The 25,831-nt window shown below is 42.0% G+C and overlaps 1 protein-coding gene across 6 annotated transcripts in view; it reads right to left on the minus strand.

Annotated features, from left to right (window-relative positions):
• Positions 1–25,831, minus strand: part of MORC4 (MORC family CW-type zinc finger 4) — a 55,398-nt gene that overhangs the window by 9,336 nt on the left and 20,231 nt on the right. For 5 of the 6 annotated variants that reach the window (XM_054508823.2, XM_054508815.2, XM_054508819.2 and 2 more), the window contains 6 exons: positions 24,820–24,920; positions 12,495–12,593; positions 9,130–9,258; positions 6,782–6,850; positions 6,326–6,377; positions 4,761–4,936 (listed from right to left, as the gene is read on the minus strand). In XM_054508823.2, the coding sequence (XP_054364798.1) occupies positions 4,761–4,936; positions 6,326–6,377; positions 6,782–6,850; positions 9,130–9,258; positions 12,495–12,593; positions 24,820–24,920 (626 nt within the window). The remainder of the gene's footprint in view (positions 1–4,760; positions 4,937–6,325; positions 6,378–6,781; positions 6,851–9,129; positions 9,259–12,494; positions 12,594–24,819; positions 24,921–25,831) is intronic. The other variant, XM_064574449.1, reaches the window with a different exon arrangement.

A 25,831-nucleotide genomic window follows, 5' to 3' on the forward strand; every position in this document is an offset into this window, starting at 1 on the left:
TTGCTTGGTTGTTTACTTAGTGACTTGGCTGAAGAAATCTGAGCAGGAATATCAGAGGCTGTATACTGTAGAGGAAACAGATTTCTTCTTGGTTTTTCCTCTTACCTGGCAACCTAGGGGTCAGCCCTGGGTCAGCATAGGCCACTGACTGGTCAAAGACTGTGCTTAAGCCCCCTGAGCCAGTTGGATTTCTACCCTCTCCCACTGGACGTATGTGTGGCTCGGAGGCTGCTATCACAGTCCAAGGCATCTGTTTCGGCCCCACATCCGGCCAGGCCGTAGCAGCTTGGATTTTTCCCTCTCGACTCTCCTCTGAGAGGGCACAACTTTGAGCATGTACGCGGTCTTCCAGTCTATCAGGATATGTGTGATTTCTTTCTGAGCCTGGCTTCCTAGGACTTGTTCCTGGGTCAGAGAAGCTTATGAAAGGGCCAGTGGTTGGTCAGAGGCTGTGCCCTTAGTGCCAGTGAGGGCCCTGTCCTTTTGTTGTTTGATCTGCGTGAGGCTCGCGGACTGATTTAAAGTCCACTTCATGTCCTAGTCTGACTGCTCCTGAGTAAATGGAGCCTTGTGTTTATGCACAGCCTTCCTAATCCCAGGGCTGACTGTGATCCCAGGAGAGGTCTTTTTTGACTGGCTTTCTCTCCTTGGTTCTCTCTGTTACCAAACTTCTGACCTCTCAGCCATTTTGCTCGTTGTAACGTGTTATCACGGAGCTATGAGTGCCCTCTCAATTACTGCTCACCGAGATCGCCGTTATTTTTGACAATGCTTTTACGAATGGAATGCTCCATGATCTGTTCCACATAAAAGTCAGCTCCTTCCGGTAGAGCGAAGGAGCTCTTCAGCTTTAAGGCCTCTTGCCCTAAGCAGAACCTCGGTGCCACTGTGCAGAAGTGGCATAAAAGAAAGAACACTTTCTTAACGAATGTGGATGCTGGGATGTTTTTGGGGGCTTGCTGCCTCCGGCACGAACCTCTGCCCTATAAGCACGCTGGGGCTGGAGTAGCAGGAGTCCAGCATCGTCAGCACGCCCGCCGTCCCTGGGGGAGTGCCTCCTCCCTGAGGGGGGCTGGGTGGGAGAAGAGAGACCTAGTCCTCCGGGTCTGCCTGGAACAGAGCTTCAGCAAGACAGAACCAGGGGACACGAGAAATGCTGGAGGCCTGTCCGACCAGGTGAAACCACAGCTCTAGACTGGGAGCTAGGGAAAGAGGGAGCCCGCAGCTTCTTGACCGCACCCACCTGGACTGGAGCTCCCTGAGAAGTTTTTGTAAAATACAGCTTGGAGGGGGCGGGAGCAAGCTAAATGCTGAAGACTCTTGCGGTTGTCTCTGAGATGTCACAGACTTTCCTGAATGAATATTTATTTGCTGAGTGCCTCTAGGACAATTTCCAGGAACTTCAAATGCTTGTTTTAATAATATTTTCCAGTTAAATGGTTATTTGTTGGTGCAAGAGTCCATGACACTTCACATTTCTCCATTCTGGAAGTCTCTCTCATTAAAATGTTAATACTGGCTGCTGAATCCATCTTATTCACTTATAAAATTGTTCTTCTGTTTCTACCTTGTGTTTGTTGTTTTCAAATATTCTTTTAAACATATTAGAATGTCTGTCTTCCTCTCCTTTGACTATTATAGTGTAATTTGGATGGTTTCTGTTATCCTTTTAAAACATGAACTAAGGGGCACCTGGGTGGCTCAATCGTTAAGCGTCTGCCTTCGGCTTGGGTCATGATCCCAAGGTCCTGGAATCGAGCCCCCCATCGGGCTCCCTGCTCCGCGGGAAGCCTACTTCTCCCTCTCCCCCTCCCCCTGCTTGTGTTCCCTCTCTCGCTGTGTCTCTCTCTGTCAAATAAATAAATAAAATCTTTAAAAAATAATTAAAAAATAATAAAACATGAACTATTTATCATTAGCGTTTGACATACAGTTTATTCAAGGGGTCTCTAAACATTTAAATAAATTACAGCTACTAATTCTCTCCTTTGTCCATACGCTAATGGATACTTTGGACCTTAAGTTTGTAACCACACATATGAAACCTAGCATGTATTGGAGATACTTACATGTATAACTTTGACTGCCATAAGCTCCTTCATTTTTGATCCCATCACTGCCTTAGAACATTGCCTTTCATACAGCAAGCACTCAAATATATGCAGTGTGAATGAACAAAAAGGACTATTTCCTTTAACAGAAATAAGCTGAACGATTATGCCCGCTTGCATCCTGGCTGAACCTACCCTTCACTGCGCGTCTCCCCATCCCCTTGGCTAGTTTGTGAAACTCACAAAGCTATTTCCAATGACCCTTCGGGGGCCCCTGCTAGGTCATGTAACTTACCCCCCTAAAACTTTTTAAAAACTCTCTTGGATAGTGTGGGCTTTATTTTATCTAGAGTTGGAAAGCTATACTACATGACCCAAGGACCCTTATCAGCTTCAGATTTTGATAGTAACAAAGGAGACCTTTGTAACTCCTGACTAAACCTCTTATTTCATTAACATTGTTGTACCAAGAAAACCCTGTATATTTTACCAAACTCTTGTGTACCTTCATTTCTCCCTATGAAAAGGCGGACTCTTTGCACTCAATCTGAATCCCCTTATCCATGTAGCTTAAAACGACATCCTCAGCTTACTGGGCCTACATAAAATATGACATTAGCAACATCAATGATCACGTTATCTCTTTCCCTTGAAAGAATATTATTCTCAAATTTAAATTACACACAAATGATGCACTTTGCTTGTCCTCTATAGCCAAACCCCGAATCTGGATGTGGCCGTTCGGTAAATAATTCATACAGAAATCTCATGAAAGCCTGATGAAGTCTGCCACCCAATGGTTGTACTGCCATATTGCACACATTAAATACACGCATACATGTATCAGCGTCTGTGACCTCCTTCAGGGGACTGGAAACCACTCTAGGGTAACAAAAGAAACCCTGAAGAAAAAGGAAAAGACAGTGGTCGCAGCAGGGAAAGGACAGCCTTCAAGAGCTACGACACCAAAAAAAAAAAAAAAAAAAAAAAAGAGCTACGACACCTTGAAATGCCAATGGCAATTTGGATGCATGGCCACCTCAAGGAGATCGAAGCAGAGAGGCAAGAATATGCTTCAAAAACACATAGCGCTTGGGCGCCTGGGTGGCTCAGTCGGTTGGGCGACTGCCTTCGGCTCGGGTCACGATCCTGGAGTCCCAGGATCGAGTCCCGCATCGGGCTCCCTGCTCGGCGGGGAGTCTGCCTCTCCCTCTGACCCTCCCCCTTCTCATGTGCTCTCTCTCTCTCTCAAATAAATAAATAAAATCTTTAAAAAAAAAAAAAAAACACACACACAGCGCTTTACTGTATGTCCCTCCCCACCTACAACGGGAGTTGGAAAGCTACGGGTGGGAACAGACTCAAATGAGACTCAAGGCCCTGAGACAGACCGGACTATATTTTGCTACACAGTTCAATCTTAGAAACGGCTCCTGCCACAGTACTCCGATTTCACATTAGTTACTGAGTGCTTCCTAGCTTCCAAGGCATCGTTCTAGGTGATCTCATACCAATTCTCATTTAATTCCTTTAGAGTTTTGTTAGTGTTGCTCCTAAAATAGCTTACTTCCTCTCGAAACCTTTTGTTCATGTTCAGGGGGGTCATGGGCTTCTCCCAATGTCTACAGGGCTTAATTGTGGAAGAATCACAGAATAGGGGACTTGGACACATATGGAGATGTTTGTCTAGATGAGAAGCTGAAAAGACCCACCTACAAAGCAAGACATAAGGAAAAGAATCAGTACCATTAGGGGGAAAAGCCAGGAGTCGTTTTTTGGGGGTTTTATTGTTTGTTTGTTTGTTTATCCTGTTATGTATATACCATCGCTTCTATCCTAGAATATATTAAGAAGATACCCCAAATGATGACGGTCAATGAAAAGTTCATAACCCATGATATAATAGTCACGTTACTGATGACTGCAGAAGTTTCTACTTTTAAAGAGCAACTCTGTACCTGCCTTATGGTTTGGCCCTGCCAGAAGTGAGAAGCATAGCAGAGAGGAGAAGGCATGTCCTAATTAGGAGTCCTGAGTTCCAGTCTCATGGTAGTAGAGGGGCAGTCATATCTTTCAACACTTCAAATACCCCTGTTATTTAAGAAAAAGAAAAGGTATGCGCCTTCCTGTTATAAAGACTAACAAAATTATACCGACGAGGTGCTAGAAGATGGACAAGTGAAACCCAAAACTAAACTCATACTCACAATTGGCTCTAGGAGACAATGAACGAGAAGGCTAGCCTGATGGCACAAACTTCTAATAGTTATTTTTTATAATGTGGCCAACATGTGCTAGGTCTATGGGGCCCCACGGGACCTCAATATTCCTAAGCTTAAGGAAAGAAAGAACGCTCATCTATGTAATATTACCTTACATTTGGATTGCACATTATGCTTTTCAAAGAGTTTTCACGTCCATTATTTCACTTAACACAGTTCCCAACATAAAGTGAATACAAAATACATAAGAGAGTATTTGTCGGATGATTACCTCAAAAGAGAGAGACAGACAGACTTGACACAGCAGTTGTAATGTTGAAAAATTGCAAGTACATGCAACACACAATTCTATTACCCCCAAATCATGTTTCTCCATCTGAAGTCCATGCTAGGCCTTAGGAGAAACATAACCCGATAACCATCCCGACTTTACAGGAAAACGGACCCCGAGGCTTACTCCTGAAGACAGACTATGTTTTCTACCCACCTGGAAAACTGAAAAACACTGGAATCCAGAGGCTTAAGCTGAAGAGAAGGTGTCCTGCTTTCTTCTCCAACAGAGGGAGGCCGGCTAGGACTGTCCATTCCCTCGTATCCAATTGTCTTACTGTTCAATTCATCCGTATCTTGAATAGCAGGGATCTTCAGTGGATTAGCAAATACCTAGCAAAGAAAGAAGCGATTCATAAAAATCCCAATTTCAAACAAAATACCAAAAGGATGAGTCAAATCCTTCTGATGCTAGGAGAAAACACTTGGCCAAATAAAAAGAAACTGGTTTCCTACACAAAACAAACAGCGTGAGGTAATGTACACTAGACCACTGAACCCAGTTCAGTTATAACCTTATCGACTGGACACCAACAGACCTCCCCAACTCACTTATTGGCTCCTAGAGTCATCCCACCCACAACACACACCCAGGCCCCCTAACCACCATCTAATTCTCTCCTGTGACCCAGTTTAGGGCTGGGTGCTCACTCCTCTGAGATCTGTGATGCGGGCAGGGGTGGAGAGAATGAGCATTGCAGCAAGTGTCAGGGCTGGTTTTGGAGAAATGCATGCGAGAGACTAACGCATATTCACAGTGCACACACACAGAGACATGCATCTAAGATCTTGTGGGAGAGCCAGCTGAGGAAGAGAGTAGAAATGATGAAGGTGGAGGAATATAAAGGGGAGGTAAACTGAATGAGGACAGGGCGGTCCCAGGAAATCTCGCAATCTCTAGATCAGACAATTAAGCCAAGACATTAAGGTATGAAACCTGTGTATTCATATGCCTGGGTCTCGGCAGGATGTCAGAAGAAGAATTAGTATTAGATTGCCTCTATCCTCACCAGTCTGACCTACCCTGACTGGGGCGGGGGCGGGGGGAGAAGGTGAATCTAACATGCTACTAGCAGATATCTCTGGGAAAGAGGGTCAAGAGGAAAATCATGCAGAAAGGCAAGGTTGGGTGGGGAAGATACATGGGTGCTATGGTGGCTGTCAGGAAAGGAGTGTCCCTGAGGACGGCCAACCTTATTGCACCCTTCAGCGTCCGGAGCTGGGCAACCATGTCCGAGAGACAGTGCTCCTGAAAATTCAAAACAGCAGAGTCTTTATAAAGCCAGCCAGCCTGAAAGCAGGGATAGGGGAGGGGCACAGAGAACCACCCCTTCTTCCTGAGAGGAAGGAGGAAGGAATCATCCCTGAGTCCTGGAAGAAAGGAGACTGAGGAAAAACCAGACACTCAACAGGAGCAGCCGGTATGAGGATGGAACACAACCCTGAATGTTCTGTGACACTGAACGTGACATTCACACTGTCCAGAATCAGTACGAAATCCAAATCTGGTAAATAAAAGATTTGGCTCTTCTATTTTTGGTGATCTGAACGTCAGTAACAGCAGATCAAGGCAAAATCAAAAGATCCAATGGAAAAAAAGACCACCAGAAGAACTGGTTCATTATTTCTATGCAGCTTTCAAGACTGCTGCTTCCTTCAACCTATGTCCTCTGTTGGGGAAAATTTCGTATGAGAAAAGAAAGAGGGCGGACTGTCTCTCACCTGGTGGTTCTCATTGTCCACTGGTGGCAGCTTCTTCTCAACAGCTTGATCTCTAGGAGAAGATAAAAGTGCTATTTAGTTCACTCGTGAAATTTCTCCATCGGCAATGGAGATTGTAGATTTAGGTTATAATGTTCCTTCCGAATTAGAAATAGTGTGGGCCTCACTGAGTAACTGAGGGTATCTTCCTAAACTCTGCCACTGAAGAGAGAGATCAAATGTCCCATCAAAAGAGAGAGGGGGAGGGGAAGGTGAGAGACAGAAGACAATCATGAGTTAGACATTCAGGAGATTAGAAGGAAAAAAAAGAATTGGGAGAACAGAGAAGTGAGAGCGAAATCGTTCAAAGCCAAAAAAGAAAAAAAAAAATCATCTCTCTTCTCAAAACTCCCCCTGTCCTGTTATGAAGGGTCAGGCCCCTCTACTGTATGATCTAGAACCTTAGGTATACTCAACTGTTTCTTAGCTTTGCTCAAGTACAGGTCTTCATCAATGAGTTCTTGTTCCTCTGGAACAGAGCATCTCCTGCAGTACAGAGAAGAAATCATCTTTTGGAAACAAAATGCGCCCTTATGGTTTTACCCTTTACTCTCCTTACAACTATGACGAGGCAGGTCATAGAGGTCAACAACCCTCTGACACTACAGAGTTCAGATTCCACTCACATTACAAAACCCGTGTGCCAGGTTACCATGTAACAATTCTTTTATTTTTTTTAAGATTTTATTTATTTATCTGAGAGAAAGAGAGAGAGAGCACGTGCATGTGGGCACATGCAGGAGCAGGGGGGAGGGGCAGAGGGAGAGGGAAAAGCAGACTCCCTACTGAGCAGGGAGCCGGATGCGGGACTCTATCCCAGGACCCTGGGATCATGACCTGAGCCAAAGGCAGATGCTTAACCGACTGAGCCACCTAGGCATCCAACATGTAGCAATCTTACTTCAAGGCATACCATTATCTAATTATTTTTGGTGTATATATCACCTTTCCCCAAAGACATTCAAAGTACTTGACAGCTACAAAACTCCTATGATGGTGGATGGCAAGAAGCATAATCTCTATTCTTACACAGTGGATTTCAAGCACAAGAGAGACCTGCCTGAGGATCCACACAAAGAGATGATTGCTGTGACTAGAACCTGGGTCTTTTGCCTCTGGTTTACCAAGAAAGTAATTCCCAAGGTGCAGTCTAGAAGCATGAGAATCCCTAAACTAAGTGATGATACCTGAAGAAGAAAATCAGAGGCTATGACAGAGGGAAGCAATAAGGGATTAGGAGCTGACATTGTAAAAACAACACAGCGGAGACTAGAGCACAGAGGAGAGAAAGGATTCTATAAATGGAAATACATCTGCTATATGTAGAGCACAAGGAAGAGAATCTTAGGAGTAAACACTAAAAGGAGTACTAGAAAATGTATTCAATGATCAAAAGCAATCCTAGAACAAATAAACGAAAATTAGTAATAACTGGAAACCCTATGATATACCCATTTTATTAAGGAGGCATGTCCTGGAAGGCTATGTCTCCTGGACTAAAGTGTAAACCGATAGAAGATCCAGGCTTCAAAATGGAGACTCCTAAGCACTCAGTCCCACATTCTAGTCCCACAGTCCTGGTTACTGTCCAGGGAGAGGGGCTTCGGGACATCAGGAGACGACGATGGGGGAATGCTTACTCATCATAGACCTAGACCTCATTTACTTAATTTCCTCCATTTTAAACATTTCTCTGAAAACGCATACCCTGTTTTAGTATCTTTTTTTTTTTTCTATCAGCATTTATCCAACAGGAAAAAAATATTAAGAAAGTCACAGCTGAAGTGAAGCAAAAGGAGTTATTCTTTTGAACCTTTGTGACTACGGAGTCAAATTGAAAATATTTGTTAAATTGAAATGAATGCTCACCAATATGCCAGGCAGTATTTAGATGTTAGATCCTGCAGGGGACATGTGAACAGACGGCATTAAATGCACAATAAGGTACGACGATAGATTTAGGCAGAGGAAGGGAAGCATGTGAAGAAAATCATCAACCCCACCTGAAATGTAAAGCCCTCGGTCTCGAATAGTTTACAGTCTCTTGAAGAGCCAAAGTATATACATATGAAAACCATCTAAAGAATACAAAACAGGATGTGAACAAACGTGTCAAGAATTAAAGACCACAGGAAGCCGGCATAAAATCACTGTAAACTATTGTCAACAGGAGGGGTATCACACAAGAACACTCCGGCTTCCCAGACGGCTGTGGTGTGGGTGGGCAGATGGAAAGCAGAAACTCACTGTAAGCAAGCAGAATGACACGGTCAAGTCACAGAGGAGGGAACAAGCACGACGCGTGCAGGGAACACTGGAGCCGCAGGTCTGGCTACAGCGTACGGTTTGTGTTGAGGTACAACGAACACGAAGGCTGGGCAGGTAGGGTGGGGTTGGTTAGCATGGGGCTCGGACGCCAGGCTGCAGAGTGCGGACCTGAAGCCAAGTGTTTTAAGTGGGCAAAATGAGTGCAAGGGGGTGGGGTTCCGGTTATGGAATGAACAAGTCCAGGGAATAAAAGGTACAGCAAGGGGGAATATGGTCACTGGTACAGTAACAGTGTTGTATGGGGACAGAGGGGAGTCACACTTGTGAGCACAGCAGAACGTACAGACTTGTCGAATCACTATGCTCGTGTCAGACATCTGAAACCAATGTAACGTTATAGGTCAACTACACTCAAAAAAATCTTTTTTTGAAAGTGTTTTAGAATACAGAGACAAATCAGGAATTTTCTCTAACACAGCACTGAGTCCCAACCTTACCTGTACTTCGGATGGGAATTATAGTAACAAAACCATCTTGCAGGTAATGTAGACGGATCAACCTTGCCAGGAAGCTTCCTCCATTTAAGACACTCATCACACTGTACCCATGTCTGGTCAGGAATCTTCCTGAATGAAGGAAAACAGAAGTATGACTGTGTATATCCTAGCTCTGTGCCCTTACGTTAGAAAGGCACACCCTAAAAGTGAAAGAACAAAGTTTTATATATGAAATATGTTAGAACTGTTATGTTATGGTCAAGGTGTCTAAAATATGTATCTTGAACGTCACAAATAATAATAGAACTATACCAGATATAGATATGAAAAATAGTAACAAGTATTAACATGGTAAGCTACCATTATTTATGGAGGTGAATCATATTTATCCAAAATCTCTTGTTCTAAGCAAACAAGAGGATAATTTTAACTCAAAAATTAACTAGGAAAAAATTTATATACATATAAATATATATGTAACAATATTACCACGAAATAAAACCCATAGAATCATTTTATTTGCTTCCATCCAACTGTGTGACAGGTTTGAAATGCATTTGTGGAAGTCACGGAAGCATCATCATCATCAAATCTCCCCCATTTCCCTGCAGACTCCCTAGTCCTCTCTTTTTTTCTGTTCAAAAGTCTTTGTTTATACTTCAATCAAAATTTTATTAGGTTGATATTCCCAATATTAATCTTAAAAAGTCCTATAAATGTGAATAAATTTCCTAACTAGATATGGTGGCTCCAGTCCAACAACTGGGTTAAATTCAGGTGAAAATCCTTCCAGAGCTCTATGCTTAAGACACAAAGCCACTCCCATCGCTGCCAGGAAGCGTAACCCAGTCACCTATACCTCAGAGAGACTGTGTAGCTCTGTGAAAGGAGATGGTCTGTCTGTAACAGAAGTAGTCCGCATCTAAGGTGTGAAAAGCAGACTGGAGGGAGAAGGCTGGAGAAAAGCAGAAAGAGGGCAGAGGGCACCAAGGGCTGATTTGAGAAACATGTAGTTTAGCCTAGAGTATGATGCGTGTATATTACATTTATACTGCTCTTCTAGTGGCCACTGCAATAGAGCGATAGGGTTCTTTTATGTCTTAGTTCAATGTTCTCCTTATCTTTTTTTTTTAGAGAGAGAGCGAGCGAGCGTACACACGTGCGAGCAGGGAGTGGAGTGGGAGGGGAGGGGGAGGGGTAGAGGGAGAGAATCTTAAGCAGGCTCCATGCCCAGTGCGGAGCCCGATGTGGGGCTCGTTCTTACTACCCTGAGATCATGACCTGAGCTGAAATCAAGAGTCGGATGTTTAACCAACTGGGCCACCCAGGCGCCCCTTCCTTATCTTTTTAAATGATGCTTTTTTTCTAGCTATAAAAATATAAGCTTATTATAGAAAAACTGGAAAATACAGAAAGATATAAAAAAGAAAAGGCACTCGTATTTCTACTACTCAAACACAATGTCCTCATCTTGTTTAGAACTGTTTTAGGGATGCCTGGGTGGCTCAATCGGTTGGCCGTCTGCCTTCGGCTCAGGTCATGATCCCAGGGTCCTGGGATCAGGTCCCGCATTGTCCTGGGATCGAGTCCCACATCGGGCTCCCTGCTCAGCGGGGAGCCTGCTTCTCCCTCTGCCTGACACTCCCCTTGCTCGTGCGTGTGCTCTCTCTCTCTGATAAATAAGTAAATAAAAATCTTTTTTAAAAAATAAAACTCTGTTTTAACAAAGAGAATTCATACGTGTTTTTAGATATATAGCTTCCTCTCTCCTAGCTCCAGGCTGCTCCAGCCTTGTAACCTCTAAGCTCCAAGCTCAGGCCTGACCTCTGGTGTCCACATATTTCCATACAGCCACACTGTTTCATTTAGAGTCAGAGACAGCAAAAAGCACTTTCCGAAGTAGTGGTAGGGGAAAGGAAAGGTCATATTAGCTTTGGTTTTACATGTAGATGCACAGAAGAGCTGCCTGCAGAAGTATACCAATATTACTGCCTCGGAGACAAGCATTAGAGACAGCAACTCCTTGCCTCAGGTTACATCAAACTATGGTAGATCCTTCTACCCAGGCAGAGGCATTTAGCTCATGCTTGCAATAAATAGGTCGTTGAAGGGGTTACACCATATTCCCCTCACTGCATCCTTCCAGAAGAGTGTCATGGCTAAGAACTTGGGTTTGGGGGGCTGACTGCCTATATTTGAACCTTGCATCTACCACTTTCTACTTGTTTCATCTTGAGCAAGTTAAGTTCTCAGTCTATCAGTGTCTACCTTCGTAAAGAGGTATTCTGTCTACCTCATAGGGTTGTTGTAATGATCAAATAAATTTAACTACATGTAAAGAATTTAGACCAGGGCCTGGCATATAAGTATTCAATAAATAATAATAATTATCACAATTCTGCCTCCAGAAAGGTGGTATAACACATTCACACACACTCCAGCAATATATGAACATCTGCTTCACTGCATTAATCACTGCTTATTTGCAAGGCAAAAAAAAAAAATGGCATCTCGTCTAAGTTGGCATTTCTTTGAAAACCACAGAGTCTGGACATGAGCAGAGATCTTCAGAATAAGACAGTGATTCACAAAACAGCCGATTATGCTGCATTTGAAATGAAATTTTATATCATACATTTGCCTGATAACTTCCATTAAAAAAAAACCCACAGGTGACAATCCCCAAAATAAACTTTTTACACTCTAATCTTTGTCATGACGGTGGTGTAACTGATTATGTATGTGTTGTTACACATTCTATCCTCTGCTTTATGCTCCCTTCCTGACTCACTGAGGCATGTCATCCTGATCCACAGTTCTGTATGTAATTGCCCATCTTAGATTCAATAAATTCTACCTTTTTCCTGATATGCTGGGTTCTCTACTTCTACCCTCAAATTCCTTGGTACAGGTCCAACAATGTTCACTAAGAATAAAGAGAAGGGAAGTTTGCTAACATTTCTGAACACTTACTATATGCCAGGTACTATGCTAAAAACGTTATGCTAATTTCATATTCTCACGGAGGTGAAGTAACTTACCGAAGCTCACCCAACTATTAAGAAGCAGATCCAGATTTTCAACCCAGAAGTGTCTTATTTAAATGGCCATCATCTTCCACTATATCACACTGCCTGTAGGATAAACTCACAGTCCTAAACTCTTCATATTTATGAGCCAAACCATACAAGTTTTAAACCAGAATGAAGAGATCTAGAGAATGATGAAATTAGTACCTATGATTTCCTATTTTTAGTTCATTAAATTTCCTTACGTGAAAAGCACCATCTTACTACCCTTGTTCCTTCCATTTGCTCTATGGATATCATCCCTGATACTTTTTATATCCCGTATTTACTACTCACGGTATTGGCCTGGTGATGGCGGAGGTCTCAAAATTCTCTTGGGATGTCTTTTCCTTCCAATAAGCATTGAGCTTCTGGGCAAGGGCATTTATTGTCAACCTGAAAGAAAAAGCAAGAAGAAGCACATCGATGCTGAGGATCTGTTGAACAATTTTACGATTTTTGAGATGCTCCCATTTAGCAGAAGCTGACAATGTAGAATATTCAGCCTAAGTGTGAACATCTACACTTTCAGAAACTAAGATGGGAATCCACTGCCTTTGCAATTACATGTCAAAATGACGAAGTCGTAATGTTAAGTGGTCACTTTGGTTGCAAAGGTAAAATGGTCACAAATCCTAAAAAGTACTGTGTTCTTCAAATTTTCAGGGCTTTTAGAATCATGAGGTGGGAGAGCTGACATTGTAGACAATGACAGAAGACTAAATTGCAGAGCGAGGACAGAGCCATACTGATAAGTTGATGGGGAGCTACTCCGACTGTCAGAGGACTACAGGTAAACAATTCAGGACCAAGTTGAAAGTCAGGATCAAATAACAAATACTGCACCCTACCTATTACAAATCAATCCAATGCTAACTTAAAAATATCTACATAGCGGGGCGCCTGGGTGGCTCAGATGGTTAAGCGTCTGCCTTCAGCTCAGGTCATGATCCCAGGATCCTGGGATCGAGTCCCGCATCGGGCTCCCTGTTAGGCAGGGAGCCTGCTTCTTCCTCTGCCTCTCTCTCTCCCTGACTCTCATGAATAAATTAAAAAAAAATCTACATAGCTCTTCATTCAAATGTTGATCACAGCAGTTAGGGCACCAATGAACAACAAAGTCCCCTTCAACCCTCCACTGCACATCTGTTAGTGGAGGCTGGACCCCAGCTCTGGCTCTTGCTCTTTCTCTTTTATCTCTCTGCCCAAATGAACAACATTAAACCTAGGGTCAAACGATGTAATGTGTGTAAGTCAAAACATGAATTTTACTTTTTAAAAACTGCCAATTTCAAATGACTAATCCTTATTTAATTCTATAACCTAGGATTATATCTTACTGTAGAGCTGTACGCACCTGAAATAGGACAAATTTAGTATTTTCAAAAAATCTCTGGACTCCTTGGATCATTCCCAAGGGTTTTGTAGACCTCTTCTCTCCTTAAGAGGAATTCTTCCTTACCTCCACCTTACTAATATTAAGTTAGATTCTGACTACACAGAGAAGAGTAATCATACGTGAGCTCCCCTATAAACACTTACTCCCCTCCAAGCTACTAACATTCACACTGCTATGTTTGTATCTTTCCTTCAAGTCGCAGATGAAGAACTTTTCCTTGTTTTCTCTTACAATTCTATTTTAAAACTATTTTTGAAAGATTTTATTTTATTTATTTGTCAGGAGAGCGAGCGTGTGCACACACACAGGCAGAAGGAGAAGCATCAGGCAGAGGGAGAAGTGTCAAGCAGAGGGAGAAGCATCAGGCAGAGGGAAAAGCAGGCTCCCAGGACTGAAAGCAGACGCTTAACTGACTGAGTCACCTAGGCGCCCCTTAAAACTATTTTTAAAAGAAGTGGATTAGATGGGATTCTGGAAAGATGATGGGGTAGGAAACACCAGGAATCTATCCCCCCACCTAGACAGCCACTGCACTGGCAGAACTGTCTGAACTATTTGGAACTCTAGAGTCTACTGATGGCTTGCAACTTTCGGGAGAAGGCTTGAATGGTACATCGGCAAATTTCAGCTCTTAGAACAGGAGTAGCTACCATCTCCCATCCACAGGCCCATGGCAGGCAGCTGTGCACACATTTTAGGAGCAGCCTGCAGGAGCCAGGGTGGGCAAAAAGAGCCTGTCCTCCAAATATTGGGGATCTGCGCTCTGATTGCTGTTTGCTTCTCCTGATCACAGGATCATGTAATCCCATGGTAGCCACAAAGAAAACAGCTATAAAATATACACAAAAAGAAATGAGAAATAAATCTTCACTACAAAAAAATCAACTGAACACAAAAGAAGACAGTAATATAGGTAATGAGGGACAAAAAAAAAAATCTTCTAAGCCATACAGAAAACAGAGCAAAATGACAGAAGTCCCTCCTTATCCATGAGTGCTTTAAATGTAAATGGTTTAAACTCTCCAATCAAAAAACAGAGATTGGTGGAATGACTAAAAAAAAAACACCCCCAAAACTATGAATGTAAATATATGCTGCCCACAGGAGATGAACTTTAGATAAAAAAGACACAAATAGGTTGAAAACGAAAGGATGGGAAACGATATTCCATGTAAACAGTAACCAAAAGAGAGAAATGGTGGCTATACTAATATCCGACAAAACAGACTGTAAGTCACAAGAGCTAGAACGTGGGAGCAACCCAAGTGTCTGCTGATGGATGAATGGATGAGCAAAACGTATTGCACGCGTGCGTGTGTGTGCATATGTACAGATACATACACACACAACAGAATATATATTCAGCCTTAAAAAAGGAAGGAAATTCTGACACATGCTACAACATGCAGGAAGCTTGAGGACCCTATGCTAAGTGAAATAAGCCAGTCACAAAAAGACAAATTACTGTGTGATTTCACTTAAATGAAGTACTTGGAGTAGTCAGAATCATAGACACAGAAAGGAGAATGGTGGTTGCCTGGGGCTGGGGGAAGTGGGAATGGGAACTTATGGTTTAATAGGTACAGTTTCAGTTTTGCAAGATGACAAGAGTTCTGGAGATGGATGGTGGAGATGGTTGCATAACAGTGTGCATGTCCTTAATGCCCCTGAACCATACACTTAGAAATGGTTAGGATGGTAAATTTTACGGTACCTGTTCTTTTACCACAATAAAAAATACTGGGGGAGGGGCGCCTGGGTGGCTCAGTTGGTTGAGCGACTGCCTTCGGCTCAGGTCATGATCCTGGAGTCCCTGGATCGAGTCCCGCATCGGGCTGCCTGCTCAGCAGGGAGCCTGCTTCTCCCTCTGACCCTCCCCCCTCTCATGCTCTCTCTATCTCATTCTCTCTCTCAAATAAATAAATAAAATCTTTGAAAAAAAAAATACTGGGGGAATAAAGGGAAGTAGATTATGCGGTTGCCAGGGATTGGAGTGACTGCTAACAGACACGGGGTCGCTTTTTGGGGTGGTGGAAATGTTTTGGAGTTCGACAGTGGTGATGGTTGCACAATTTGTGAATATACTAAAATCACTTAATAATGGTGACATTTATAGTTATGTGAATTATATCTTAACTAAAAAGAAAAATAAAGCTCTGTTTTCATGTAGTCAGGTAAAATTTACACAGAGTAAAATTAATCTTTTTTAAGTGTGTAGTTCTAACAGTTTTGACAAATGTATACAGTCATGTAACTACCATCTCAACCAAGATACTGTTACCATGTATTCTACAGTCCCATTTCTTCTCAAAAAACACTGTTCTATTCATCTCCTTCCCTTTACTTCCCCAATCCTGGTATATGTGGTCTACACCCACTACCTCCTCTTCATTCTCCTGTCTTAACCACCCCCCTATGGTCTAGTTTCCACCATTGCCACTCCACCAGTTCCTTTTCTCAAAGTAGAGTCATTACTCTATCAATGATCCTGCCAATATCCCAGTGTACTAAATTTGAGACCTTGCAATGATCTTGGATTCTTCCCTCTCCTTTATATCCCTTATCTAATATGTCACCAAAATCGTTTGAACTTTTCTTCACAGCATCTGTCCTATACTTCTTTCTTCACGGCTACTCTTATTTTAGACATTCATCTCACACCTAGGTTACTCCAAGAGCCTTTAATCCTTCCTTCAATCCATCCTGTGCCCTGTTTCCCGATTTATCAGCTGACCTAATTCATGTAAAGCACCTTAAAAACCATAAAGCAGTATACAGTTATAACATACTATATCCTTAAGATAGAATGGTTTCAAATCACTCCCCCATTCAAGAATACACAATGATGTCTCACTGTCTAAGGCATCAACTACTCTACCCAACATCCCTCTAAGACAGAAGTTCTCAAAGCTTCTCGGTTCATGGCACCCTTTGTGTCTCAAGTTTTTCATGGCACCCTTAGGTCAAAAGCAGTATGTACTAGTTCCAGTTACCACACCATTAGGTCCAAACAATTTAATCAGTATTTATGTACTAAAATTTAGTATCTATTTGAGAAAATAATACATATGAATTAAAAAAGAAATTTTTATTTCATTCTTGAATAGCCACAATTACTAATGGGATGCATGCGTGGGCAAGCCTGTTGGGCAGTGTTGGGCACTCAAACCTTGGAAGGAAACTGGACACTGCTTCCCTCATCTCTCTCATGTGTTACTTTTTCATCACAGCAACCACTAAACACCCAGACTTGCAAAGATGCAATGTAATCAAAAGGAATGCAACAGATTTTGGCACCTGGCAATGGGGTGCTGCTATAACAAATGCCCACAAATGGGAAAGCAGCTTTAGATCTGAGCGGTGGTGGGCAGAGGCCAGAAGAATTTGAGGACCATGACCAAAATGGCCGAGATCATAACCTAGATTCTAGATTGAACAGACGGTTAGTAGAAATATGGATGTTAAACAAACCCCCCAATGAGGACTCAGAAGGAAGTGAGGGGCATGGTGGAGAAATGAGCAAATTTCTTCAGAGAATGCCTACATCACTGGGAACAGACTGTTAGTAGAATCACAGTTGATGAATTAGGTGCTGCTGGTGAAGGCTCAGGAGGAAATGAGGAACATGCTACTGGAAAATTTGAGGGAAGGTCATCCTTGCTACATCATGGCAGAGAGCTTAGCAGAATTGTGTCCTACAGTTCTGTGGAAAGCAGAACTTGTAAATGATGACACTGGACATTTAGCTGAGATTTCCAAGCAAAGTGCTGAAAGTGTGGCCTAGTGTCTTCTCGCTGCTCACATAAAACATGGGAGGAAACAAATAAATTGAGAAAGAACTATTGGACAAAAAGGAACCAGGACTTAATGATTTTGGAAATCTTCAGCCTATCCAGACGGAAGAAGATGCTAAAATTGAGACATTCCCTGTCAGGAAAGCATGCTCTAGAGAAAAAGCCAAGGCTGTGGCTAGAAAATCTTTTGCTAATATCTCAGATCAAAAGGTCAGAGTATTCAGTCACACAAAAAGCTCTTTGAAAAGCTTAAACATGTGACTCAGACCTCCACAGCCATCTCAGCAGAAGCCAAGAATAGAAATAGGATTATCGAGGAAAGACCTGTCAAGAGCTTCTTGTCTGACCAAATGAATATCCATGACATACATGTGAGACCCACAAGGTTCTCGAGGATGGCATACTAGCCCACAAACTGCCTCAGTGGACTGAAGAGATGGAGAGAGTATAAAACTGAAAGAAGGCTGGTGGACCTCCGAAACTCTATAGGGTCAGGAAACAGGCTGATGAGGTTCCTGAGCTGCACAGACATGCTCCTTCCCTGAAAAAGGAAAGAGGACCCAGGGTGCAGCCACGAGCCCAGAGGACAGAGTCTGAAGTTCACAGGATGAAGCTGCAAGCCCCAGGAGATTAGTCGCAGGTCTTGAAATGTAATGGAATTAGTTTGGCTGCATTTTGAAATTGCTTGAGACCTGTGACTTTGTTTGCCTTCCATTTTTCCCCCTCTTTGAACTGGAATACCTGTAACTGGTATCCTATGCCTGTCTCACCATTATATTTTGAGAGTGAAATAACAAAAAACAAAACAAAACAACACCTGCAGATGGAGAGGAATTTTACCCCAGGATGCCTCAGACCCACGCCTGATTTAGATGATGAGATTTGGGGATTTTGAGCTGCTGACATTAAGATAAGAGTTTAGACTTAAGAGTCGCTGTAACAGTTGAGCGTTTGGGGATGTTGGGATGGGATGAATGTATTCTGCAGGTGAGATATAAGTGGATCTTCGAAGGCCAGGGAGCAGGCTGTGGTAGGAAGAATAATGGTCCTCCAAAGACACCTATGTCCTAATCCCTGGAACCTGTGAATATATCAGGTTACATGGCAAAGGGGAATTAAGGTTGCAGATGGAATTAAGGTTACTTACTTACCAGTTGACCCTAAGAGAGGGAGATTATCCTGAATTATCCAATGTAATCACAAGGGTCCTTAAAAGGAGAAGAGTGAAGGCAGAAGAGTCAGAAGCAGAGTAGATGTGATGACAGAAGCAAGGTCACTGGAGTGATGTGATGTGAGAAGGACTCGACCTTCTGAAGATGAAGAGGGCCAGGCACAGGCCAAGGAATACCAACAGCCTCTAGAAGTCGGAAACAGCAAGGGAATGGATTCCCCCCCTTGAGCCCCCAGAAAGGAACGTAGCCCTGCTAACACCTTCCGTTTAGCCTAGTGAGATTTGCGTCAGACTTCGAACCTACAGCACTCAAAGACAATAAATGAGCATTGTGTTAAGTGGCGAAGTTGGAGGTAATCCATTACAGCAGGAAGAGAAAACAATTTCTAGGATTTATAGGCAGAAGTCAAGTATCACTGTACTTCCCTCAAAGATTTAAAATACCCTATGGCTCCCTGTGAGTTTGTTACGTGCAGCCTGGCACGTCGTTTGGGGACCGTGGCTCTAGGACACTGGTGGGCAAACTACAGCCTGTGGGCCAAACTCAGGCCGCTGATTGCTTTTGTAAAAAAACCAAAAAACTGCACTGGACACAGCTCATTCCTTTACTCCTCATCTACGGCTGCTTTTATATGACAGCAGAACTGAGCGGCTGTGACAGAGACCACATGGCCCGCACAACCTAAAATACTGACTTCCTGGCCCTTCACAGGAAAAGGGTGTTAACTCCTGCTCTAGGAAACGGCTCTACTCTATCCAGTCGACTCCATTTCCTTTCACTCTCGCCGTACCCTCTTACCCCCACTCCCTATATTCTCACCATTCTGGGTTCCTGTCACTACTTTCAATTGTGCTACAGCTCCATCCTGGCGTTCCCTTCCCTCCCGTTTCTAAGTCCTGTACCCTTTCAGACAAATCTCAAGTCATATCTTCCACCTACAACCTTCCCTACTCTCTCTGCTCTATCAGGGCATTTTTTCCTATACCGTATCACTTAGGTTTTGATTGGTCACATAGCCATGTTATTGCTCTCCAGACTGTTTCACATATGTGAAAATTCATTATTATAAATCGACTGTAAGCTCCTCAAAGACAGCAACCAGGTTTTGAATTTCTCTGGAAAATCCCATAAAGCCCAGCCACTGTGCCATGCACCAGTGAGGTGCTCAGTGGGTACATATTCACTGGATTTCTTAAGGTGAAATTCACTCTAAAAATGTTGTCAGTTTGAGCCCTGACAGTTGCAGCTGGAATCTGATATCCACAACTATTAAGAGTGATATTATGGATGATTTATTTGTAGACATTCCAGCACTGTGATGGCTGGTATCTCTTTTAGCATTTGCAGTTTTGATATCTACAATACTCTTAGGATGAGTTTCTGATAGCAGACAGCTTTCTCTAATCCCCTTCTCAAAGTCCCCTATTTTTTGTTTTTAACTAAACACCTTTTCATTTATATAAAATAGAATTAAAAAAAGGATGATGGGAAGAAATGGATGCATTCCTAGAGATGCATCAACTACCAAAACTGAACCAGGAAGAAACAGAAAACCTGAACAGACCTATAACCACTAAGGAAATTGAAGCAGTCATCAAAAATCTCCCAAAAAACAAGAGCCCAGGGCCAGATGGCTTCCCAGGGGAATTCTACCAAACATTTAAAGAAGAATTAATACCTATTCTTCTGAAACTGTTCCAAAAAATAGAAATGGAAGGAAAACTTCCAAACTCATTTTATAAGGCCAGCATTACCTTGATCCCCAAACCAGACAAAGACCCCATCAAAAAGGAGAATTACAGACCAATATCCCTGATGAACATGGATGCAAAAATTCTCACCAAAATACTAGCCAATAGGATCCAACAGTACATTAAAAGGATTATTCACCACGACCAAGTGGGATTTATCCCTGGGCTGCAAGGTTGGTTCAACATCCGCAAATCAATCAATGTGACACAATACATTAACAAAAGAAAGAACAAGAACCATATGATCCTCTCAATAGATGCAGAAAAAGCTTTTGACAAAGTACAGCATCCTTTCTTGATCAAAACTCTTCAGAGTATAGGGATAGAGGGTACATACCTCAATATCATAAAAGCCATCTATGAAAAACCTACACCAAATATCATTCTCAATGGGGAAAAACTGAGAGCTTTCCCCCTAAGGTCAGGAACACGGCAGGGATGTCCACTATCACCACTGCTATTCAACATAGTATTGGAAGTCCTAGCCACAGCAATCAGACAACAAAAAGAAATAAAAGGCATCCAAACTGGCAAAGAAGAAGTCAAACTCTCACTCTTTGCAGATGATACGATACTTTATGTGGAAAACCCAAAAGACTCCACCCCAAAACTGCTAGAACTCATACAGGAATTCAATAAAGTGGCAGGATATAAAATCAATGCACAGAAGTCAGTGGCATTCCTATACACCAACAACAAGACAGAAGAAAGAGAAATTAAGGAGTTGATCCCATTTACAATTGCACCCAAAACCGTAAGATACCTAGGAATAAATCTAACCAAAGAGACAAAGGATCTGTACTCAGAAAACTATAAAATACTCATGAAAGAAATTGAGGAGGACACAAAGAAATGGAAAAATGTTCCATGCTCATGGATTGGAAGAACAAATATTGTGAAGATGTCAATGCTACCTAGAGCAATCTACACATTCAATGCAATCCCCATCAAAATACCATCCACTTTTTTCAAAGAAATGGAACAAATAATCCTAAAATTTGTATGGAACCAGAAAAGACTCCGCATAGCCAGAGGAATGTTGAAAAAGAAAAGCAAAGCTGGCGGCATCACAATTCCGGACTTCCAGCTCTATTACAAAGCTGTCATCATCAAGACAGTATGGTACTGGCACAAAAACAGACACATAGATCAATGGAAGACAATAGAGAGCCCAGAAATGGACCCTCAACTCTATGGTCAACTCATCTTTGACAAAGCAGGAAAGAATGTCCAATGGAAAAAAGACAGTCTCTTCAACAAATGGTGTTGGGAAAATTGGATAGCCACATGCAGAAGAATGAAACTGGACCATTTCCTTACACCACACACAAAAATAGACCCCAAATGGTTGAAAGACCTCAATGTGAGACAGGAGTCCATCAAAATCCTAAAGGAGAACACAGGCAGCAACCTCTTCGACCTCAGCCGAAGCAACTTCTTCCTAGAAACATCGCCAAAGGCAAGGGAAGCAAGGGCAAAAATGAACTATTGGGACTTCATCAAGATAAAAAGCTTTTGCAAAGCAAAGGAAACAGTCAACAAAACCAAAAGACAACCGACAGAATGGGAGAAGATATTTGCAAATGACATATCAGATAAAGGGCTAGTATCCAAAATCTATAAAGAACTCATCAAACTCAACACCCAAAGAACAAATGATCCAATCAAGAAATGGGCAGAAGACATGAACAGACATTTTTCCAAAGAAGACATCCAAATGGCCAACAGACACATGAAAAAGTGCTCAACATCGCTCGGCATCAGGGAAATCCAAATCCAAACCTCAATGAGATACCACCTCACACCAGTCAGAATGGCTAAAATTAACAAGTCAGGAAACGACAGATGTTGGCGGGGATGCGGAGAAAGGGGAACCCTCCTACACTGTTGGTGGGAATGCAAGCTGGTGCAGCCACTCTGGAAAACTGTATGGAGGTTCCTCAAAAAGTTGAAAATAGAGCTACCATATGATCCAGCAATTGCACTACTGGGTATTTACCCCAAAGATACAAAAGTAGGGATCCGAAAGGGTACGTGCACCCCGATGTTTATAGCAGCAATGTCCACAATAGCCAAACTGTGGAAAGAGCCAAGATGTCCATCGACAGATGAATGGATACAGAAGATGTGGTATATATGTACAATGGAATATTATGCAGCCATCAAAAGGAATGAGATCTTGCCATTTGCAACGACGTGGATGGAACTGGACGGTATTATGTTGAGCGAAATAAGTCAAACAGAGAAAGACATGTATCATATGACCTCACTGATATGAGGAATTCTTAATCGCAGGAAATAAGCTGAGGGTTGCTGGAGTGGGGGGTGGGGTGGGAGGGATGGGGTGACTGGGTGATAGACACTGGGGAGGGTATGTGCTCTGGTAAGCACTGTGAATTGTGCAAGACTGTTGAATCTCAGATCTGTACCTCTGAAACAAATAATGCAATATATGTTAAGAAAAAAAAAAGAAGAAGAAGAAGAAGGTAGCAGGAGGGGAAGAATGAAGCGGGGGAATCGGAGGGGTAGATGAACCATGAGAGACGATGGACTCTGAAAAACGAACTGAGGGTTCTAGAGGGGAGGGGGGTGGGAGGATGGGTTAGCCTGGTGACGGGTATTGAGGAGGGCACATTCTGCATGGAGCACTGGGTGTTATGCACAAACATGGAAATCATGGAACACTACATTTAAAACTAATGATGTAATGTATGGGGATTAACATAAGAATAAAAAATATATATATATAATTAGAAAAAGGATGATGATGCCAGAACTGGGATAAAAGTCATGCAAATTTATTATCCTCAAGACTCTGTATGTAGGATAGTATACTAGTTTCCTGTTTTTAATAAAATGTGTAGCAGATACTAAGCTACTTAAGGCAAAAATCCTAGATGTTTATACCTAAATAAACCTACTGTCTATGGAATAGCTCTATTTGAATCCCCTGCAACCACCTCAAACTCATCATACTGAAACGAAACATCACAAGCCAAGGTCTAATACCTCTAAAATTTAAAAGGTAGATGGGGGTGTGTGTGACAGAAAGGATATAAGAAAGATGTTAAGTGATGTTTAATATCTAATATTTGGATTTCACAAATCTTAACTATTCGGTGAATCACCACAAATTCACTGCTCCTTTCACTCAAGAGAAAGAGAATGACTTGTCTCTGAGACTTGTCAAACTGATGTCATTTCTAAACTTTCACTCTGAAGAGTCAAGTCCCAGTCAAAGTTCTCTGCTCTGGACCAGACTCACATTTAAAAGGGTCTTTTTACTTAAACGGAGGGCAGGTAGTTACCATACCCACTGAGTAGCCCTAGTGATCAAGAATCTATTGCCCCGAAATTAATTTAGGGTTGCCATCCAAACAGCTCTTTTTCAAGCACTAAACCTAAAATTCCTATGGTTTCTGATAAATTGAGGTAGAAGAGTTAACTAGTTTTATTACATTTTTTGTGTACACGCCAGAAGAGATTTGGGGAAATACTTTTCCCCCACTCTAAAATTTGCTACTGAGGCTTCAAGGAGAGCGACACCAAATGTCCTCATACCTTCTCTCTCCTCACTCCCAGAACACCGCTTGCCCCTTTGCACCCATCCTTCCCTGTGCTTAGAATGTCCTTGCCCTATTTCCAAACTCCAATTTCTCCTTCAAGTTTAAGCTCAAATAGAATCTGCTTTGAGAATGAAGCCTTGCGTGACTCACTTAGGTGTATTTAAAGGCTCTTCCCATTTTGCACGTATCCCCCATTGAAGCAATTATTTTATAGGTATGTGAGTTTATCATCTGCATACATCTCATCCCATTTGTTCATAGGCATCAAGGATTCTTACCTTTCATTCTTCTGTTCCTAGTACCTAGCACATAGGAGATACCTCATACTTGGCGAAGAAGGAATGAATGATCCATCCCTCCCAAAAAGTTTTACAACAAACTATTTTATCCTGGCTTTATTGATTCCTTTTTTTTTTTTGTCTTCTAAAAATATCCTTGCTGCTTCAGCCTCAATGTCAAGTTCCTTTTTTATTCTTTTCTCGTCTCACCTATGAAATCTAGATGCTTCTGTGAAAACACATGTCTTTCCCACTGCTTTCCTCTCAATCTGTTCACTGGCTTCAAGAAACTCTTTTGGAACAAACTTCAAACTGTGACTTTTTTCCCCCAACATATTCGATACCTGCAGATCCTTTCATCCCTTTTCATTAGGATCAATCCCAACTCTTTGTTTCACCAGAAGTATTTTATGAAATGACTCCCATGCTCTTCCCATACTTTTTAAAGGTAAGGTTTATCTCAACTGGGCTCTATCATGTATCAGTAAGTTTTAATTGAAAAATCAAATCATTTTATCTCTAATCTTGGAAGACTGATTTGAAGGAATTCTCAGTTAACTCATCTGGCTGGCTTTTAGAGATGGTTTTAGAGGTTTCAGAGAATAGAAGAGAATCGTATCTGAAGAAACTATCAGAAACACGTCAGGTTGGGAGAGACTCACCGGTACTCTTTGGTGTACTCAAAGTCTTGTTTGTTGTAGGCAGGTTTTAAGAAATTGCACTCGATGACTCCAATTACTCCCACACCTTCTCCATGGGTTGGCTTCGAAAAAAATATTAATTTCAACACTTACATTACTGTTGATTGTCTGGAGGCATTTCCTTTTGGTTTTAAGCAGTAATAGAAAGGTTACATAACATTCAAAGGCAAGGAAAGTACAGCAACATCTAGAGAAATACTCAGAATGTACTTCAACACACTGCAAGTGTTAAACTGAACTGGAAGCTCTGACCAATTCTAAGGCAGAGATTTTTAAACTACGATCTGTAGATTCTCTAGGGTTTTCCAGGGATTAATTGCCATCTCTACTTCACACACACACACACACACACACACACACACACACTTCCACCTTCATCCGTTGTATATTATGGGATGGCCATAAGATTTCCTTTGAACAAAGAATGACAATGCTAAAAAAAAAAAAAAATCAAGGCTATGTACTACTGTTCTAGGGAGTGGAAGCAAACTTCATCCGAAAAATGACTTTAAGGATGCTGTGGGAACATGACACTCTATTACAATAAGTAATTTTTATATATGTAGGCTACCAAACAATTACTAGAAGGAGTGGAATTGCAGTGGTTATTAATGGCAAGCTGCTACAAGAGATTTTAAAAGTCCAGGTGTAATTAGACTGGCATACAAATGTGAGTTGTATGTATAAAGAGGATATAACAAGGGAAAGCAACACAAGCTATAAACTAGCTGTCCTGGATCATACGTAACTTTGTCCTAATGTGTACTACAAAGCGGTTTATCATTCTTCATGCTTTAGCAATCTTATCTGTAAAACAGGAATGAGTAGGACACTTGCGGATATTACTACTTTAAATTGCCATGAAAACATTAAAGATGATGGTAATAATTTGTACAGTTCAGTTTATCAAGTATTTTCACATACTTTATCCCACTTAAGTCTCTCAACCTTGTAAAGCTGTAGAGGAGGCAGA

This window comes from Mirounga angustirostris, unplaced genomic scaffold (assembly GCF_029215605.1).
Source record: "Mirounga angustirostris isolate CCGP_5_RB_7025 unplaced genomic scaffold, mMirAng1.0.hap1 SCAF_11, whole genome shotgun sequence".
In the NCBI taxonomy this organism is placed as follows: Eukaryota; Metazoa; Chordata; class Mammalia; order Carnivora; family Phocidae; genus Mirounga; species Mirounga angustirostris.